At 37.6% G+C, this 21,569-nt stretch overlaps 1 protein-coding gene across 4 annotated transcripts; it reads right to left on the bottom strand.

Annotated features, from left to right (window-relative positions):
• Positions 1–1,046: 1,046 nt before the first annotated feature.
• DCLRE1A (DNA cross-link repair 1A) lies at positions 1,047–21,373 on the bottom strand. Of its 4 annotated transcripts, none has more exons than XM_026069786.1 (9): positions 20,459–21,373; positions 17,244–18,809; positions 15,131–15,264; positions 13,807–13,925; positions 11,928–12,071; positions 10,866–11,011; positions 9,663–9,817; positions 3,210–3,351; positions 1,047–2,561 (listed from the first exon to the last, which is right to left on the bottom strand). In XM_026069786.1, the coding sequence occupies exons 1-9, from the start codon at positions 20,880–20,882 to the stop codon at positions 2,395–2,397; spliced, it is 2,997 nt and encodes a 998-aa protein (XP_025925571.1). In that variant the 5' UTR covers positions 20,883–21,373; the 3' UTR covers positions 1,047–2,394. The 4 variants fall into 4 exon arrangements, 3 of the variants coding, with proteins under 3 accessions (XP_025925571.1, XP_025925573.1, XP_025925574.1); XM_026069788.1 differs by having other exon boundaries at positions 2,437–2,561; positions 3,199–3,351; XM_026069789.1 differs by lacking the exons at positions 1,047–2,561; positions 3,210–3,351 and adding an exon at positions 7,021–7,212.
• Between the last annotated feature and the right edge of the window lie 196 nt (positions 21,374–21,569).

Here is a 21,569-nt window from a genome sequence, read left to right as displayed (position 1 = left end):
GATTCTGAAACGATTCTTTTTTCCCCATATGAAGGAGGCCAAGTAAAGAGCTTGCAGAGCTGCTACTGTGAAGGTGGATGAAATGCTGCAGAGCTTAAGTCCACCCACGAAAAACAGCTGGTAGAAGTGCAAATACAAACCAGAAAGAGGGAGGAATGAAAGCAGCTAGAGGGCTGATGTGTGAATACCTACAGGAGAGCAGGCAACCAAAACCAGACCCCAACACATACAGACAAGAAAGCAATCCAATACAAAAGCTTTGTGGACTGCAGTCAGAGTTGCAGCCTCTGTTCCAAATCAGGACACAATTAATGGCTGAAAACCTACAAGTCAGTCAGTCCAGTAGACACTGATGTCAGTGTAGGTCAAGCTATATCGTTGTTGTGGTTAATTTCAGAAATAAGTTTGCCTTTAAAGAAAAAAGATCCTCCATTCCAGGTAACAACATGTCATCTGAAACCAACAGAGGGTGCGAACTGAGAGCTTGAAGTAAAGAGCAACAGGTGAGGAAACAGGTTCCTGAAGGGACCAGTTGCAGTGAAAGCTAATGTTGGTTCCGTATTATCATTCACACACAGGATAACGAATTGAATCCCAAACCTGTAACAGCATCAACATGTTGGGAGCACATACACATACTCATTCTGTAGGGATATTCATTCCTGAAAACAGGATGTCAGAGCTGCAATTAAGGTTTTTACTTTGGTGCACTTACTCCAGATCCTTATACCTGGCACAARATTAGCCAGGGAGAAGACTTGGGAGGCAAAACCATGGGTGCAGCCATTAATGATGCAACCATTAATGATGCAGGAGCATTTTCCTGCCAAGGAGAATCCCCAGTTTTGCTCTGGTTTGTACAAGGGGCTAAAATCAGGTTCAGTGTTTGCACAGGCTATGAAAGACACATTTTCATACGCCTACTCCAACAAGGAGTGAAATGCTAGGAATTAATAAGTCAAATCCAGGACAATTAACACTTATTGTGATAAGGGAAGGTAGCATAATGAATTATGCATCTTAAATATCGTTAAAACAAAAACTTAAATTCCTTTAATTGCATAATTCAAACAGCACCATTTAACAATGCCATATTTCAGTGAATGTACTAAAAGAACTGTGAATCAGCAAAGAACTTMTTTTCCATCAGTTTCACACAGTGATACTGTTCCTCTGAGAAGGCAGAAATAAAATTAAGTAATTTTATATTACAGAGTTGATCAAAGACAAGTGCCTGTTCATATTACACGGTTCATTAAAGGAATGTTTTCCCACCAAAAAGCACACTGGAGATTTCAGATTAGCTTTTTGGGGGGGTTGGTGGATGGTCCGTTATCCATGATGCAACTTTTATATCTCCTGAAAGTTTGGAACGAATATTATTGTATTGTTTAAAATTATAATAGTGTGACTGCATACACCCACACACTTCAGCATCATAAATACCAAGCGAGATTCAAAAACAAGCAGCACTGAGAATCTTGTAGGATTCAGGGGAAAAACACAAAGCGGAACTTACCTGTTACTAATACTAGTATTTGCCTTTCTTGTTTTTCCAGAAATCAAGTGATAAGCCTATATATACAATCCTGCAAATCCAAATACAATACAGGAGACTATCTGGAGAGGGATCACTTTCTGTGCTGACATATTTGCACTACATGGGACCAATCTTATATAGCCTGTACAAACAAGCAGTATTTACAGAATGCTCATCGAATATGTTAGAGAGGTTTGTTGGATTGGCAACTGAAGTAGTGAAAACAATACGCTTCCCTCTAACTTAAAAAGAACACACACGTCATGTAGATTCTTTATTTAAAAAAAAAAAAAAGCTTATAAAATCTTGAGCGGAATGTAAGTAGCAACATCTTTTTTTAAAAATTATTCTTCAAGTTGCTGCAACAGCCCAAACCAATCCTCTGTCATAAGGTAAATTTTCTTTACACGCTTTAAATCATCGTTGTCACAATAGCCAATTCTGCCTAATGAAATGAGCTTCTCTGAAGCCAGTATTGACATCATGCCACATAAGATCAGTATTACTGTTTCATTTATTACCATAACTTTTCAGAAATCCTTAACCTGGAATCRTTCTATCCCCCAGCATTTTATATCTGAGCATCTCCATGGTCTTGGGAAAATAAAGAACATGGAAGAAAAAGGAGTAAGATAAAATCAGCTGAAATACACATTTGCAGACAAGTTATAAGTTATTGGAAACTAAATTAATAGGTACATTAGAAATGCGAGATGCCCATTTTTCCTAAATACTGCTTTTTCATGAGAACAGCAGCTTAGTCCTACTCAAACGGAGCTCCACAGAAAAAGGAGGAGTCAAACACAGGCACTTCAATTCCCTGTCTCCTTTGAAGTATGCATCCTTCCTTATTTTTATTTATGCCCATTGCCCTCAATCATCCAGTCTCTAAACCGCTTCTCCATCAAGCTTCTGGCTTTCCAGTCACCAGCATTTACAGTGGGGATGATTTTCCGTGGCTTCAACCACTGAACAAAACGCTTCATTTCTAGGTAACTGCTGTGTTCACTGTAAGGAATCCCTGAAATGAAACAAATCAGAGATCTGTCAGTCTAGTTAGCTTGTTGCAAAAATACTTCTAGGAAGACTTCCAGTTAAGAAATACTTCAAATAACGTTTTAATTCAAACTGGAGATCTAAGGTTTATAGCAAGGGTAAAATGAAAATCTAGACTTTATTACTGGAAAAAATACCTAGCATTCATTTACCAAGTCAATTATCGAACTGAGCAACACCTAATATTTGGTTTAATTAGCATTAAATTTTTATGAGATTTAACTCCCCCCACAGACTAGAACTGGGAGGAAAAGGAAGGCCCACACTCTCTCAAGTGGGATGAGATATGGAATGAAATCCTGACTCTGGAACCGCACTGCCACCATCATTAGTGGGGCCGAGATTTCATCCCTAAAGTCTTTGTTTATATTAGATAAAAACCTTTAGTTGCAAGAGGATAGCAGGAGAGGAAAGTATGTAAAAATCTGTATTTACAGCAGCGTTTTGGATTACTCAGTCCACAAACCTGTCCTGGAGAGATCCATCTGTTCAGTTTCTCACAGTAGAGTTATCAGAAAGCACTGGTTACAATGAATGGTAGGAGTTTCCCAAATAAAAATATGAAAACCATCCATACAAAATTAAATGCAGCAAATCTTTACCACACTTATACCATATATGGTGATCTTTCCTCTTGTCTGAGGTTTGATATCCACCAGAGAAAGGCATGAATCCGAGTAGGTCCACCCAGTAGGTTTGAAAGCCAGAACTTGATCAAAATTCTCAGAAAACTTATTCAAGTGATCTTGCAAGCCCTGTTAAAGGAATACAGCACATACTGAAACCTATTAAATAGCTCATTAGTCTAAAGGGTTGGGGATTTGGTAAYGAAGAGACTTCAGACTAAATTTTATTTTCATGTTTTGATATAGAACTTTTTTCTTTTAATACCATTTGCCTTCAAATTAATAATGACAAATATTTACATTTGCAGAGCACCTTATACCTTAGGATCTCAATTGCTTCACCTGAATGAGAACATATGAATAGTGTGCATGACAGACCAGAGCACAGAAGACATAGTCACATCTTCTTGTAGACCTTGAGGGAACAGTGTAATTGCCCCCAAGCTATTCATTTCCTCCTCTCAGCTGGAGGCCAGCACTCCAGCAGCTGAGTTGTGATAAAAGATTGGGAAAGCCTGTTTCAGTAAAAACCATCTGGTTAAAGGTGCCACTGACATTCTGACACCTGCCTGTGCCCAGAAGCACTCAGATTTAGTAAACTACCAAAAAACCTCACAGCAAGTCAGTGCATGAGTTTAGTAAGGAATCTAGGTCTTGCTCTGAGCACTAAACTATGCTTTACCACACTTCCAGTCATGATCAGAAGGAAACCACCCCTCATCTCTTCACTTTAAAAAAAAATTAATTTGAAACTTTCTCAAGTTGGCTAAGTTAGCCTTCAGTGTTGTTTAAGCTAGAATAGGGAAAAGGATGAGAGGGAAGTACAAGGAATGTGCAATCCTACTTTTGGATAAAGTGAAGTCAATGATATTTCAAACCAAAAATAGAAAACCTATTTCATGTGTCCTGTATAAAATCTTAAAGGCACATTCTCCATTTGAAAGTTCAAGATTTTCATTCTCCAAAGCACAAACATTATGTCAGCAGCAGGCAGAGGAATGTAAAATAAAGACTGCCAAAAGAAAAAAAAGCTGTGACAGAACATCAGCTAACATGTCTGACATTTGAAAATTTTTGAGTAGGGAAGTGGAAAGCTGCCTGTGACACTGCCACATTTAACAGCACCTTCAATACAGTGTCCAGTAGCAACATACAGGGCCCATTAAACTGGACGCATTAAAGAGCAGTAATGTAAAATTCCACCATAAGACACATTTCATTCAGCAACAGGAATTAAGACTAGCCTCCATGACTCTTAATGCACTGCAGAATTCCGGTGTTCACTGGAACAAAAATACAATTGTAGCATTTTATTTCTCCTTCACACTTCATTTTAAAAGGACCAACATAGCATTCACAAAACTACAATTCACAAAACTGCATTTGCCCGCCTTGCCTCAGTGAAATCCAAACACACTACTTCAAATACAGCGATTACAATATTAACCTATCAATCGGGTGTGCAATGTTAACACTAAGGATGCAATTTCAATCTCAAAAATTGTGTGTGCATTTCAATCACAATCCTTTTTGAAAACCTCACCTTAATGGTAGCACACGACATTACTGGGATAAGCAATACAGAAGTGCTGCACCCACAGCGTATGCACCACGAAGACTTAAAAACTCTCTGGAAATGTTCCACTGCATATTCAAGTGGCAGAAGTCTCTACTTTTCACTGTTACAAAAAGTTGTTTGTTGCAAAAGAAATATATATGCATTTTAGAAAAGATGGCCTCTTTCCATGAAACAAATGGCTACAGTGCTTATTCATAACAAGTACACTTCAAATATACCTTCCAAGTTCTTTTCTTTCTTTAGCCAACGCTGTTCTAACACCTCCATCCTTTTAAAATGGAAAATATATTTCATTGCTAAATCAGCCTCCTTCAATCACCATGACAACCCGTTATCTACAGCACTGCTAAAGTCAGCAGTACATGCGAGTGGCTTCCACATGGTATGAGAAGGCTCAAACATGATTAAATGGTTAATTCACTATCAGCTCTAACACCACCTTATTCAAAAGGAGCTTTTCATGAACATATACAGTGATCCCTGTATTTTACTGGGGTAAAACCAAACATTGCAGTGAAATATCACATCTCTTTGAATTAGTATTTTTTTAATCCTTCTTTTTCATGTATCACACCCACTTTCAATACTGCAGCAATTAATGTTTTGTTCGTCCTTTGTTCGACAAAGGATATCCGTTAAGAACATCCAGAACACGAATCCAGAGCACGTCATCTCTCTTTTGACCCCAGTAGTTACTGAAGAAAGTTATACTTAAATCCAATTGCATCAAATCCTATAAAAAATTCCTACAGAAACTCAGGGAGGTATGTTAAAAACAACAACAACAACAACAACAACAACAACAACAACAACAACACCGCCAAATCTCAGTGGTATGACAATACAAGAAGCTTATTCCTCTGCCACTGTACCTCCCCTGCCTCTGATCCCCTGATGCTTTTTCTTTCTACTTTTACTCTTCAAACTTCACACATATTAGGCAAACACTAATTTTCAAGCACTGGTTCTCTTCAAGGGGGCAGTTATAAGGCCTGGATTAAGTACATTAAGTCTACTGATACTTGGGCAGGTATTCAATATTACAGACGGGACTGCTTTCATCCTAACTGCAGATGGAGACTACGCATACAAATTCAGCTGGACAAGGATATTATTCATAAAGCAGAAAAGATGTATTTTCTTTCTAAATTTGGGCTCACTTCTTCAGCAGATTTTGGGACACTGATACAACTCTCAATGTAGCGACAGAATACCGCCCAGCATTTGTCACTCAAACAAATGTTCGAGGATAAAAAGTGACAGAAGCATTCAAGCCAGGTAAGAGTCTCCTCCACGATGGATGCATTTGTATAGAAGCGCGCACATCTTTACACAGACAGCTCAAGTATGAAAGGGAAGTACCCTGTGCACTAGACTAGTTGCCAAGCACTTGGCTAAGTGAAAAGCTAGGGTACAGCACACAAAATTCTAGGGATGCTGGGGGTTTACAGAAATCAGCTTTCAGCCTCTTCTGTCACAAACCATTCAGTGCTCAGCCTGTTTTTCATACTGGATTTAACACAATTATGTGTTAAACACCATTCATTTTTGTTTGCTTCAGTTCTAGGCAAAAGGTACTGGCATTAAAAAAAAAACAAAACACTTTAACTCTCTGGGAGAAAGACGGCAAAAGAGGTTTAGCAGTTTCTGTACTTTTCAAAGTGCTTGTGAATTTTAGGTGAGTGAGGCTCTCTCAAAACAGTATCTATAAATCATATGTGAACAGCTAAGCTGGTTGTTCACAAATAATAAAACAGCCGACTCCAAAATGAAAAATGAAAAAACATGTTTGATATTACCCTTGAAAATCAACACAGAAAAGAGCAGGAGATTTCAAATACCCCCAAACCTGCAACAGTTGGACGATTCCACTAAAAGGAAAAAAAAATTCACAACAACATACAGAGACTGCAAAAATACTTCTAAAATTCTGGAATATGTATTTAAATATATATTTTGTAAAGATAAAAAAACTATAGCTATATACATTATATATCATATATATAAAAACATATATATATATTTATAACTTATTCCCCATTAATTTTGAGAACTGTCATCACTGGAAACTCGAGGCTCAGAAAAAAAGGCTGTGATTACAGCAGAAGGCCTGGGAGCAAACTAAATGCAGAATCTTCTTGTATCAATGAACTCATTTTTGTTAAAAACTCATGAGTCAAATTAGCCCATTCCCTGCCAGCTTGAATTAATATTTGCCAAATAGGAGCAAATTAGACTCAACTGGGTAGAAAGGAAAGCTGAGGCCATCTRGATTTGCTCTTGGGAACTCCCAGCTATAGAAATATAGAAGCTTTCCTTGGGTGTGTATACTTTTATCAACAGTTATCACAAGCTAGACTTCAATCATGGTAAGCCTGTGTAGTTTATGCAGCTTCTCTTCTGTCCTTTATCTAGAAACAGATCAGAGAATTTTTTTAGTAATGTTAAGGCCGAAGTATCACACATACAGCTCTTAGAACTATCAAGCCTGGAGCACAGAGAGTGTTAGTAAACACCACAACAAAAAAAAAATCCTAGGGTATAAAACTGGAGCTTCTAGGACCTATTATAATATAACATCAGGGTTTGGCTTTTTGCATTCCACTGAAAAGGTAATTGATGTACAAAATCACAGCTGTATTCAACTGACTAAATAAGGATTGAATCCAATCTTTTGATTGAGAATACTCCCACAAGGATTTCATGGATTTATAGGTTTCTCAGCTTGAAACTACATGAGTAGGAAATTAGCCTGAATTAAGAAGTAGAATTGGGTTCTTAAGTAGAGCTAAGGACCAAATAAAATACAGGAGCTAGGAGAGACCTAGAAAAAGATAATGAAGGCTAAGGCTTACGCCACTGAAAGCTATTTTGTATTTAGCGACGAGGTCTGCTAAAAGATTCTGTAGAGTCAGTAATTCAGGCCAAAGCTTGTGTAATCGAGGGCACAAGAAAAACGTACAACTGGAGATGGTGACATCAACATTTACATGGCGTCTAAAAACAGGATAATATCATTCATTGTTCTTTAACTAGAACAGGGGACTACAAGTGACCAGATAATATACTCTCAAAAATATTGTCTTTCTGAGTTCATGGTTACTGACGTCGCTGGAGCAGACAGATAAACGGCTATATGAATTCATCTTTAAATATTTAACATTCTCCACATCTTACTGATACTACATATCACCTGCGCATTGATCTAGGTATTGGCCTCCCTGGAAGATTAGCACTCTGGAAGTCCACCTAGCATGACTAGTTTATATGGACACAATATTACTAATCATAGCTGGAGATCACATTCAAACTTCATACATGACGTTAAAGCCCCAGTACAGAACATGGCAGCTGTTACACCACGACTGTACTGCCTCAGCCCACAGGACATCGGTGCCTTTATCTTTCCCTGAGCCTGACCAGGGTCCGGACATTGCTGCTGGCAAGCTGCACATTTGTCTAGAATCTCCATTCTGAGAGGTGAGACCCTGCCACGCAACCCACCAGCCTCCCTCTGAGAATAAGGCTCTCTAGAGATCCTTGCAGTTCAAGCACACCCTCTGCCAGAAATCCAGCTGCGTGAGTACTCTACAAGCGCAGGGATACACGACAGCAGTATCACATAACAAACAAACTCTGGGCAAGAAACTAAAACATACTGCTGTTTAAGACAACACAACACATTGAGCTAAACATAATGAATCTATATGCATTTCCATTACTCATTTTTACCCCACTATGGAAAAGATTATAGAATAAGTTTAAGCCATTAAGATGTTAACTTCCTTCTCCTGCAGCTCCTGTCCAAATCATATAGCTTCTTTTTCTCCTTTTTAGGTCAACTCTGACCTTGGCTGGTCCTGCAGCTAAATACTATGTTGTTAAGAAGGATTTGCTTGAGCTCACAGAGTAGACCTTAGGCAGAGCAAGAAAATGAATCCAAGTGAGAAAGGCTGAAGTGACCAGTGTTTTTCTTCTCTCTCTCTGGCTACCTTTAAACTAGAGCCTGCTGCTTTGCTTTAATGTCATTCTGTATTTTGGGGTCTATTTAAAAACATGTTTTCCCATGAATCAGTCACCTTTCCCAACTAAGAAATTCCCACAAAAATCTCCACAGTCAAATCCCGATGTCTCGATTCTCTTGAATAAAATGTCACTTGCATGTGAAAAAACTAAAGAATGTATATGTATGTATATGTATGAGGTGTCCTTCAACCCACTCAACTGCATGCACTTGTTTGTGTATGAGTTTTCACTGGTTTTCAAGTATCCATATCTCCATGTTGATCTTCATCATAGGATGAGAGAGAATATTCTTTTAACTGCTGAAATTATGATTGTAAAGCCATGGAAATAGAACTGAGAGGAACACAGAGGACCCGATTCTTTCATTATGTCAAAAAACAGATTGGAAGTTTGCAATGTTTGTGGGCTGCCTCTAAATAAAGAAACCCTCAGGCAGAAAATCCTTCTAGTCTTTTCCTACATCATACAAGGCAAAAGGCAGGCCAAAAACAGGGACCAAGTGTCACAATATATTAATTGTTAATAGGATAGATCCTGCAGTCATTACATAAACCTACTTCAAAAGACCTGCAAAGAGCAAGGCTTTGAACAAATCTCATCTCATCTTGTACGAGCACTGCATTAATGTGAAATTACACTTTCTGTGCATCATGTTTGAAGACAGTTATTAATACTTAATTGCATCTCATTTTCAATGTATTGCTATATGTCAAAACTTTACTAAATAAATACAATCTGACAGGAGGTTAAAAAGCAACAGACAATGTAGGTTGGGATGAGTCAACAATAAGGTTTGCCATTAGGTTAATCAACACATTGTATTTTCTAAACTTACCTTAAAATTAATTTGCATCATAGGAAGAACATGAAGCAAACTACCATCCCAATCCATACTGATGAGGGAATTAACAGCTGCCGACTCCAAGCACTGCAGTGTTTTGTACTTATCACGGGACATACTTGCTTTTGAGCCCAAAACTTCAGCAATTGCTTTNCGATAAAAAGAAAATGATAAGTAAGAGTACTTGTCTTGGAGATATTCCTAATTATTGCCCTGGAACATTTTTACTATTAAAAAAAAATCCATATTCAACAAGATACAATATTCCATGTTCTAAAATTAAGAGCAGAAAACTGTAATGACTTAAAATAGAGGGGCTCTTATATTTTAGCTCCAGAATTCTGTAGGACAATTGGAAAGAGAAGCAAAACAGAAGTATATTCTTCAGTTACAAGTTGTGTTTCTTTGGTAAAATGTTTTGGGGGTGAACTGGTATTTATTTCAAAGAACCACATGTACTTTTTGGAATATGGCACAAATAGCCCAAGTAACTACAGACTGAATTTCAGAGAAAGTCTTGCACTGATGACTTTAAAATCTACTCAAATGCACAAATAGTACACAGCTGTCTGCTCTAAAAAATACACTCAGCTAATCATTATGGTTTCTAATGCTGTAATTGAGTGAAGCATAACACACAGATGATTCTCATTGAGACAGAAAAGACGTGTTTTGTTTTTGGGAATGCTTTGTTAAAATCGATCCCATTAAAACTGGTTACTATAAGTATTTACAAAAATACAAAAAACAAACCTTGAGGGAAAAATGTGTTAACAAGATAGATGTTTAAGAACAATTAAGATCCCCCCTTTGTTGTTTCTTGACAACATTTGAGATTACTAAAACCAAAAGCATCCTAAAGATCTCATTTATGTTTTTTAAATTATTATTATTAAAATTATTATTATTTCCTCACCACCACCACCAGAGCTGCTCACTCACCTTAGTATATGAATAGATATTTTGTACATTTGGGGGGCTGTAAACATGGCAGAAAAACATTTCTTTCAGAATGCTAAAGCTGAAGGAGGGAAAAAAAAAAGACTACTGGCAGAATTACTAAATGTATTTATCTTCTTTATGCAATATTTGACCATCAAGCCTAAGATACCCTGTACATCTTTTAAGGAAAAGGTCATTTAACACTGATTCAGACAGGTACTTAGTCATTTGATCTAGTACGTTTATTTTACATACCTAAAAAAACTTTTTCTTTTCCAATGGAATAGGTGCCACAGACAACTAGAGTACGTGGGTTTAAAGTTACTGTCTCAAAAGCAGTATTGACAGCAAACTGGATAACCTCTTGTTGAGAAGGAAAAGTATATTCAGGACTACAGTATCTGAGACATAGAAACAAGATGTTACGCAAACACTTTGCTATACAAGGTGGAAGGTATATTCRTTTTCCTAAAAGACCTTCAAAACTGCATGCATAGAGTAAAACAGAAATGCAAAAGGTGTTATCTATCAATTTAATTTCAAACTATCTATTTGTTAGAGAACACTGTGGTACCCAGATGAAACTGTTGCAACAAAATTTATGTTCAGTAYATGCCCACTTTCTATACAACTATTCACTTGTCTGAAACTGACACTGAATTTGGTATTTATAGAGGAAAAAAAACTACAAAGTGCTCTTTCAAGACAGATATTTGTATCGCATACTAATTACATCCTTATGTCTATTTTTTGTCATGCACACAAACAATAACAGAAAGCATTATTCATTCACAAAAACATATGGAACAGAAATAAAAAACTGCAGCTGGGCATTAGTCATCATATACAGAAAAACAATTTTATATAGCTGAGTCAGAGAAAGATCTAATGAAAACCTGGACATCTGACTTAACCATTTTGCATTCTTTCATTCTTTAAATTTTTTTTCCTTTTTTCCATAATAGATCTGAATCCACCTAAAACCATTTGCTCCATAAACCTCTATTTTTAGAGTTGAACACTCAACATATGAACTTCGACATCTAGAATTTAATATCACTTATAAATAATAAGGCCACCTCAATAAATACTTSGGCAACTTTTCCACCACCCACCTTTATTCTCACTCCTATAACAGTATAACAGATGAAGAGGCCAGACATACACGGACTTTTAAAAATTATCTAATTTTATATAACACTGAACACACCTAATGAGTGTTAAAAACAGAAAGGTCACTCATATTACAATTTATTTGATTCATATAAAATCTTAGTCAAGTGAAACAAGGGTTATACTGAATAAATAAAGACTTACGTGGTATCAAGGTAAAGGGTATGGACTGTTCGACCAACCAAAGAAGGATAGCGCTCCATAGAAGGATCTGCCCTGAAGTCTCCTGTATGCAGGATAACATTTCCAGTAGGTAGACAAAAAAGGATCATTGTTGCACCTGGACAACTGGAAAAACAAAACAAAAAGCAAAAAAACCACGCACACATTATGTTAATTCTCTATATTGATGAACTGCCTTAAGACAAGAGATATACTGCCTCCCAGTAGCAGAAAGGCACAGAGAACAGAATTTTAAATTACAGCTACTATGCAACCCAGGTTTGCTAGAAATTCCTATTTTCTAAAGGAATTCTAAAGCTCTCCTCATGGCCATAGACAAGCTAACTTGATTTTTCAGCCGAGATGGAAAGAAGAAAAATATATCAACAGTAAAGTAATCAAGCATTAATTGCCTTTGTAGGATGCTCTGTCTTCCTCTAGGTATGACACAGATGCTGCCTCAGTTCCAATCTCTGTGGTTCCATTAGACTTGATTTAAAGGGGAAACGGCACACTAAAGACGAGAGGTATTCTTATTTTGGAGAAACAGAACTGTATTATTGCAAATGCCATCCTCACTCCTGTAAAACTTACTGAAGCTTTTGCTTTTAAATTCTATTTACAGATTTTAAACATTATCCTCCATCCAGAATTCACTGTTTATAAACACAATTCTTTTGTTGACCACAGCCACAGGGAGCCCTTTGCATCTTCTGCAGTTCTTCACTAAAGGAGGGCAAGTGCTCAGACTGGGAAATGAGAGTGGGACTATTTTGGGCATGAATCATCTGTAAAGGGTAAACAAAATCTCAGAAAGGAAACACTGTCAAGAATCAGAGCTAAAAATGACAGAATTGGTAAGCTCTCCAAAAATTTGAACTTTGTACCTAGGGTTGATATGCCTTTTTATATTGAAGCAGGGGATCGAGGAGCAAATCAGGAAAAATGAGAAGTGTCCAAATTACATAAGCAACAAGGCTTCTTTCATTCCCAGAAAGGGTTCTCAAAGGACTTCATGCAATCTTATCTCTCCGACTATAAACAAAACCATAGATAAGTAATATTCAAACCAGCTGTGACACAGTGCATTTCAATATATACTTTAGGGAAAGAACTCTTCTTTCATCCCATAGCCAAATAAGGCACCAAGAGGAAGAATGGCAAGGGCACAGGACTGGAAGTAGAAGCTACTGAATTCGAATTGCAGCATTACCATACACACTGCCAGTATAAAACTGGGCAAAATCTCACCCTTTGTCATTGAATCCAATAAAAATCTTGTTATTGGCTTCAACAAAGTTTAGAGTTCAATTTTTAAACTGTTGGTTAGGATGGTTGGATGAAAATCTACCATGATCCAAAGTACCACATTTTTCTTTAGCTGAAGATTTTACTGTCTACAGGGGAAGCTACAGAAACCTAACATACCTGAAAATCAGGTCTAGGATGTTCCCAACTAGACACCAAAGACTGAAGTGTCCAGACCACTAGAAAATCATTCAACCTCTCAGCAAATGTAAAAAGTTAAGGAACTGTGTATGGATGACACCATGGACTCATCACAAGCCAACAAAAAGTTATCAAAAAAAAAAAAAAGTCTAGGTTTCAGTTTCAAAAGTAACTCAGCAATTTCAAAAGCTATCTACTTGCAAGAAATTTAGGCTCCTTTGTGCCTAAGTCACTTCTGAAATAAAAATTCTTGTTATTAAGTTAACTTGAGTATCTGAACTATTTTTAGCCTTAATTTTTCAGGTCCACTGAAGCCATCAGGATCATGAAACCATAAACTGCATACATACAGCTGTTTATCTTTAATATTCTATATATATAAACACTGTTCAACAAATGCAATGATACATACTGATTGGCATCAAGCAACAATACTTTGATCCCATTTACTGTACATTCTGTGTCCATYGGCAACACGTGGATGTATTGCTCTTTGACTCGGAGTTTGCTCTTCACCAGATTGCCAGTTATCTGTAACAGCAAAAGGATTTAATATAAAATAGAAACAAAATGTTCAGAAAAACCTCTTTATTTATTTTAGAAACAAAGGCTCTCTAACTCAGACAGTCTGGCTCAGAGTGAAACTATGAGATCCTGGGTATAATCAAGCCTTTCAGTAGCATTTCAACCCTCAAAAAGCAAACTGAAAAAAAAAGCTGCCTTAAAAAAAAAGCAAACTTTTTAAAAGCAAACTTTAAAAAGCTTGTCGACAGGTTATGGATCAGAATCAGTGAGGAGGCCCAAAAAGGATGAGCAACCTGGTGAACATCCATTACAAATTCCCCAGGAAAGAAGAGGAGGTGGACCAAGCCTTCTCTGAATAACTGAAGAAGTTTCCAAGTCACAGGCCTGGGAGGACTAATCATCCCAACACCATGGGGGACTGTAATCACCCCAGCACCTGCTGGAGGGGCAACATGGTGGGACACAAGCAATCCAGGAGACTTCTGGCATACATCAGAACAGGTTCTGTATGGACTGATTAGGCAAGGTGCTCTCCTGCATCATGAATAAAGAAGAGCTGTTGGAAATACAATATTCAATGGCAGTTTCAGCCATTCAGAAGGCTGAAGCACAGAACACAGGCTAAGACAACTGCGTTTACTTAATGTGGAGAAGAGATGGCTTAAGGGGACTCTCATTGCAGTCTTCCACCACCTGAAGAGAGTTACAGAGAAGATGGAGCCAGATTCTTCTCTRTAATGTACACAAAAAGAACCAGAAGCTATGGCTACAAGCTGCAAAAAGGGACATTTTGGTTGAATATAAGAAAAAAGTTTCAGAGTAATTAAGCACTGGAACAGGTTGCAAAGAGAGGTTCTGGAAACTGTCTTCAGATATTTTCAAAATTTGACTGGCAAAGGTTCTGAGCAATTTGATCCAACTGTGAAGTTAGCCCTGCTTTGAGCAGGAGATYGGACTATATGACCTCTAGGGGACCCTTTAAACCTAAATTTTTCCATGTTATCTAGTCAGGGAAATTTCACTAATCTTCCTTATCAGCCAAATCAGGGTAAGAAGATCTCTTACCAGAGGATCCCAGCTTCATCTATACAAATACTGGGCCTACTGCCCCAACAGTGGAACCTCTGCTCCTGTACTTATTATCATCAGTATAAAAGTGATTATAGTTGCATATGGATTTGATAATATATAGTAATCTTGGAAAATCTTACCTTATTACAATAGATTGGAAACATGAAGTTTTTCGTTAGCCCACAATAGTGATCAGAGTGAAAATGAGTGAGGAAATAGGCTGTACAGCCTTCAATTTCTCCATACTGGAAGGCATCAACTGTAAAACCAGTTCCTGCAGAAAAAGGGGAAGAAAAGTCAGTCAGTAAATACGCATAGTTCAGAACTGTTTTCTATATAGATTTTTTTTTCCTTTTTTTTTTTTTTCCCAAAAAGGGAAATACAGTTAAAAAAGGGAATACAGTTACAAGGTATACAATTAAAGGAAGCATTTAAAGATGAACATGGTTTGCATATGAGTTAACAGTCACAAAAGAGTTTTTCATTTATTAAAATAAAGCTTATCAAAATGTTCATGCACAAACAGCTTCACAGGCCACCCAAATATCTGTTGTTCAAATGCCACCTTCCATAGATGGCAATTGGTTAAGCAAAATACATCTATCTATATTCAGCTGGTATTTTTGAAAGTTCACGTGGATTAAAGTCTAATACCAGCATCTTAACACAAAATACAACAGACAACTACACCTTAACAAAACACATTTTGCAGTCAAACTGTAGTTTTTTCAATTATTATATGTTTAATATTCCTCCTAAAACATGCCACTATATAGTTATCAAGCAAGTGATCTGTGGTCTTTGAAAACATCTGCTGAGATAAAACTTCACTTATTTGCCACTGTATGTTTTCAATGAGGCATTGTTTGTATAAAGCTGTTGTATAAAAACAGCTGTATAAAAGATAGTCCTTTTCTCTAAAAGTTTTTTTTTTTTTTTTTTATTTCAAACATACTGACAAATAGTCCTTTTACATTTGGCTCTACTTTCTTAAAGCCATCAAATATTGCACAGAATTAATCCATCTGCTGGCACTCAAATAATTTTAATTTTATTTCATGCAAATTGTTCAGATCTTTCAAATAGTTCTATTTACTTGACGCTAGAACTTTTAAGTATTTGCAACTCCCCCCAAAGAAACCCACACGGCAGTCTGGAAATTAAAAAACAAAAGCCCAGAAATTCCCAGCTGTTTGAGAAGTAACAGATTTGAAACTTCAATGAGATTGAATTATAGTAGGCCACAGGATAAATGCGTTATCATCAGCAATATTGAAAATGCAGTTAAATATACTTCAAGTGCACTAACAAAATTCAGAACAAAAGTGATATAGAGAGATGATAGCAAATCAGCTTGAAAATTTCACTGTAGGAGTCGATCCTTCAAATTTATTATATATGGAAAATTCTCTCAGCCCATGGAACCCATGATACTGGTGTAACTCCGCAAAGGCTTAAAGTCAGTCTTCAAGCAGCAGCTAGGCATTTAGGATCACTACTACATTTCTACTTTGCTTCTTCAAATTTCTATCTGGGATGCTAAAACCAAACAGTACAAGTAAGACAGACCTTTAGTAGTAAACTGCGAGCRTCTGAAGTTTTTCAAGCTGCCGATCCATCAGCAGCATCCTGTATCTCTGATAATTGCTTGAGGAGATTCTGAGAAATTCTTGGCTCTTTCCATAGCTAAATTCTTCTGTTTGGTTTTCATTTCTTTGTTTTCACAGTTGTAGCACTTAATATTTCTAATACTACTCGTGAATTTTAATAAAAAATGAAAYTCAGTTTTTTATTTAGTGTAAGGAAATAATTGCTATTGACAGACTTATTTTCCAGGCACAAATGAAGTTATGTAAAAGATTAAATTTGGGAATTAGAAGAAGGGAATATTAAGGAGGGATATATTCAAAATAATTTAAGAAAGTACATCTGTCTTTCAAAACTCCTTATGTTTCTTACTCTCTCAAACATATTTGAAAATCTGTCTTTGAAATCATTTTTCAGAGATAATTATTTCACTATACTTTACTGACAAAGCCTTYGATGATTCTAATTCTGCCGTCAGCTTCTGGAGACCTGCACTTTCACAAAATCTGATTGACTTAGGTGAGGGAAGGAAAACTCATTAGGGACTGGAGTCCCTAGGGACAAATGGTTATGGAGAGTAAAGAATACAGTCTAAAATTATGGGAAAAAAATACAACACTCCAGTCTGATTAATTAACCACTACAAAAGCAGTAATTATCTCTCACCTGGTATTTTCTTGTAGAAGGGGCACTGTTTTTTTCTTGTTCCTTCTCCTGTAGTAGAGGATTCTCTAAATTTTTTTCTCCACCTTCGTTGGCCACCAGAATTGGTATCTGCAAAGACTGCATTTTTATTTGAACTTCCTATAACTGCTTCTGCATCCTCCACAGATCCTTCAGCTTTCCTTTTGCGCTGTCTGGGCCTCTTTCCATTGGGAGTAACTGGACTTGATATCTGCGTTCCTTCACTTGAACACGTCTCTCCTTTGCTTTCCTCTTTTGCCTTGGGTTTTAACCCAAAGAAAACACCAATGTCCATTTGTTTGAGTTCTTTGGCAGAACTGGATTTGGCATTCATACTTGCTAAAGAAACAAACTGCACTGTTTTAGAGACTGGGCTAGGACAGCATACAGCAGCTGTATTAGGAAGATTTCCTTCTTTCCTCATTACTGACTGCAAACTCTCCTGGCATACTGCTTTTTCAATTGTGTTAGCAGTCATTTTATCTGTGCTAGTTAAAAGGTTACCTGGGTCCTTCAAAACATTACTTTCCTGTGACAGGAGAGACCTAGCACCTTCTCTGACTTGCAGCAGTGGCATGTCAGTAAGAGACACACATGCAGAATCCAAAGCACAAATGTCTTTAGACTCTTTATTACCTGCATTAGCAACAGAGGAAATCAATTCTGACTGTTCAACCTCCTCCCTAATTATATTATAATTAAGAGGAAAAGAGGGTTCTGTGGTTAGCACCTCTTGCTGATGCTGATTATCAACACATGCTGAATTAGAGAATTTGCTATTCACGTGACAYGGAGAAACAGTTTTTACACTATGATCTAGATAGCTTGATATATTTACTTTCTCACAGTGTTCTTTTTCCGTTGTGAAACTTTCCATTTTAATACACTCATACTGATGTGTCTGCTGTAAGAGAAGCCCATCAAGTTTTTTAAACAACACAGAATTAGATTCTTCAGAGTTCTGGACTTCAAATAATTTCTTTTGTGACATTTTTACTTTCTTCTCCTCTTCCCCAGTTTCCTCTTCACTTTCCTCACAAGTACTTAGYGGAGAATAAGAAATTTCACAGTCACTGAAATCAGCTTTTGACTGTAGCAGACTTAGCTGATTTGTATCTTTCTGACTATCCAGATCTTCTCCTATTTCACTTTCTTGAGAGGATGCAAAGTCATAAAATTCAAATTTGCAACTATCATCTGTGGTCTGTGTGAACTGAAGTGTCTGTTGAGACCTTTGAACATTTGCAGAAGAGGAAGTACTTTCACTGGTTATATTTAGAGATTTCATTTGTGTTGAACTCTGTACCATCAATGTACACTCATCATTTGGGACATTACTGCATGACTTCTCATTCTGTGAGACTGCCTCCACAAGAGTTGGGAAACAGCTGGACTCTGCAGCAGTAAAACATGTGATCTTCCTCTCTGAAGTGTATATTGAAGAGTTTACAAGATAATCTCCTGCCCTGCTTGCTGCAAGTAGAAAATGGGTATAGCGCTTGTAGTGGGATGGAATGGTGGAAGCGCATAGCAAACCATCAGGACACTCTATGGAAAGTTAAGCAGAGAGCACTGTTAATATCTTTGCAATGATATGCACTTAGCATAAATATTAAAAATTATATATGACATTTCATTTAAAAGCTTTTTCTTATACATTCAGTCATCGGAGGATAGAAGGCACTACTCCAAAATAATCTGCAACCAGCCAAGAGCTCCTGCTCTAAGCCGGCTAGAAGTAAAACTGCTTCCAACCTAAAATTGAATAGCTGCTGTAAACACAACACTAAGCCTGAATTAATACACCCATCTAACAAGAAGGGTGTGTTGGCTTGTTCCAGTGTGCTAGCATAGTTATACAGCTTCTAGTTTAGAACCGTCTCAAGCAATGAGCTCAGAGCAGTGGCACTGCAAAAGGCAATAAACATGTTTCAAAACAAACCAAATCTGGGTTCTGAATTAACTTCAAATTCCATTTCAAAGTTGTCTGGTGGGTTACACATTAAATAAAGAAAATAAAAAAGTAATTACTTATGTGCAAAAAGTATACAGGATTCAGATGCAAGAACAGTTTAGTATTGTCCCTTAAGACTTTTTTGTTGATAGCTTGCTGGCCTAACTTTTGAGAATTTAAAGGTGAACGCATAGAAGAAATCAGACAGATTTTTCATTTCTTAATTATGGGAGGAAGAGATGGAAATGAGATGTTAACATCTGCCTTAGGTGAAGAACACCAGCAAACTCAGGATTAAGAGCTYGCATTTCATTGTCCTGAAGGTGAAGCCTTGAGAAAAGTCAGACGGATATGAAAAGGAAAGTGACTGTATTAATTAAAACAGCAGCCTTTACTTCAAGTTTTCTGACTGTACACTTTCTGTTTTTCAAAAGTTATGAGGTGTATTAACAATGTGGGTTGGATGCCTGGATCTGTTCAGATACTTGTAAATATATGGTATTTCCTCATGTAAAACTAGCAATTGGAATGGTTCAGTGTTTATTTCTCTTGTGAACTCAGAAAAAAGTGATATCCTATGATCATGCCCTCACATGGCAGACAAGTTTCACAGGCACAAACACAGAAATGTTCACATATAATTCTGTACAAAATTTCTAAAATACACTGGAAGAGGGGCTAACACTTCAAGTACGTTAGCCTAACAGACTGACTTCAGCTTGCAACTATCCATAGACAACTGGGCAAATCACRCAGAGATGCGGGTATGCAATAACAGAATTCAGACGCAAGGAGAAATAAATTCTGTGTCCAAAGTAGCAGTCTCTTAATCGAAGGAGGCTTTTTCTGAATACTGACTGAATAATTCAAACAGGTGTCAAAGTTGATCACGACCATTGTTTTAAAGTGGTAAATATGCAATATGCTGAATGCCTTCTACTTCTTAGTTAAGGCTTGTGAAATGGGAGTTTGAAGAACAACCATGAATCTTTATCAATACTCCACAAAGTTTTGAAATAAAGTTATTATATTATTATTTTCATATCAGTTCCATGTTCTTTATAAAGACTCCAAATTCTGATATGAAAATAAAGCTGATAAATGATCAATAACAACATTCTAAAAATCATACCAACTATCACCTCAGATTTTGAACTAAATATGAAAAATAGAGTTTACAGCAACATTATGTGATGTGTCTTTAACATCTTTTTAAAAAGACTTTTTCTTACGCTACTCATACCTTTTTCCATGGATCCTGGAGTATCCAAACATTCAGCAACATGCCACCGAGGTGTCTGGACTAACAGTAAAGAGAAAGGCATCTGACAGCTTGGACAGTATCCATCATGAACTGGCTTTGCATTTTGTGAGCTTTGCTCTGTCAGGCTACTAACACTTTCCTGGGACTGCACAATAGTATCATCTTTACTTTGCTCTAGATCCTGATCTGGTCTTGATCTCTGCTTGCTTTTCTTAACAGTATCAGGTTTTTCCACTGATTTTTTTTTATTTCCATTTCCCTTTCTTTTTGGCCTGCACTTGTCATTACTTATTTGCTGCACAGGTGTAGAGATGCACTCTGAACTATTTTGACGCACCAACTTTTGTTTCCTAATGGATTTGTATTCCCAAATGTCCTCTTCCAATAAAGCATCTTCAGACATGGCAACACATGAAATACTTTCCTTGCTCTTAGGCAGCAGTTCACTAGTCTAGTTTTCCTTCTGTTAATATGTTTTCTCTCTCCCCCCCTCTTCACTAGCTGAAGAAAAGCACTTGAACTCCATTTTAAAAAAGCAAGACTGGGCCACAAACCGAACAGCAATCCCTGATGAGACAGAAGCATGGTGGCTCCTACCCTAAAAAYAATTTAAGGAGTGTCTCTCTGAATATTTGTAAGCACAGCTGTTAAACAAAACCCGAGGCTGCAAGATGCAGAGATACTCGCAGAGAGAGCCATTTCCTTCGGTTATTCCTCTCGCAAGCCCCTCGCCGGCCTCGCAGGGCGAAGCCCAGCTACCCCCGCGCCCGACTGCCACCTCGCTGGCCGAAGCGGGGAGGATTTCAAAAGAAAACGACACGGATGCCCGCTCCGGCGCCGCTGCCGGGAGGCACCGCACGCCAGAGGCCGGCACGGCGCTGCCTCCCCCGCCGCTCGCCGCCACCGGCGCTGCCGGGCACCGCGGGTCGCGGCCGCCGCCTCCCGCCGCGCCGCCGCATTCGCCGCGGCAGCTTCGTCACTACGGCCGCCGCTCAGCTGTCCGGATCTCCCGTAGCTTTCGAAAGAAAAAAGAAAAACCCCGTTTAATTACTGGTGCCGTGTTGGACTGTGTCCCTAGCCCCCCGATTTT

The sequence above is a fragment of the Apteryx rowi genome, unplaced genomic scaffold, assembly GCF_003343035.1.
Source record: "Apteryx rowi isolate R43461 unplaced genomic scaffold, aptRow1 scaffold_3, whole genome shotgun sequence".
Classification (NCBI taxonomy): domain Eukaryota; kingdom Metazoa; phylum Chordata; class Aves; order Apterygiformes; family Apterygidae; genus Apteryx; species Apteryx rowi.
The sequence above is the reverse complement of the archived record's forward strand: the minus strand, read 5'-3'. Positions and strand labels throughout refer to the sequence as shown.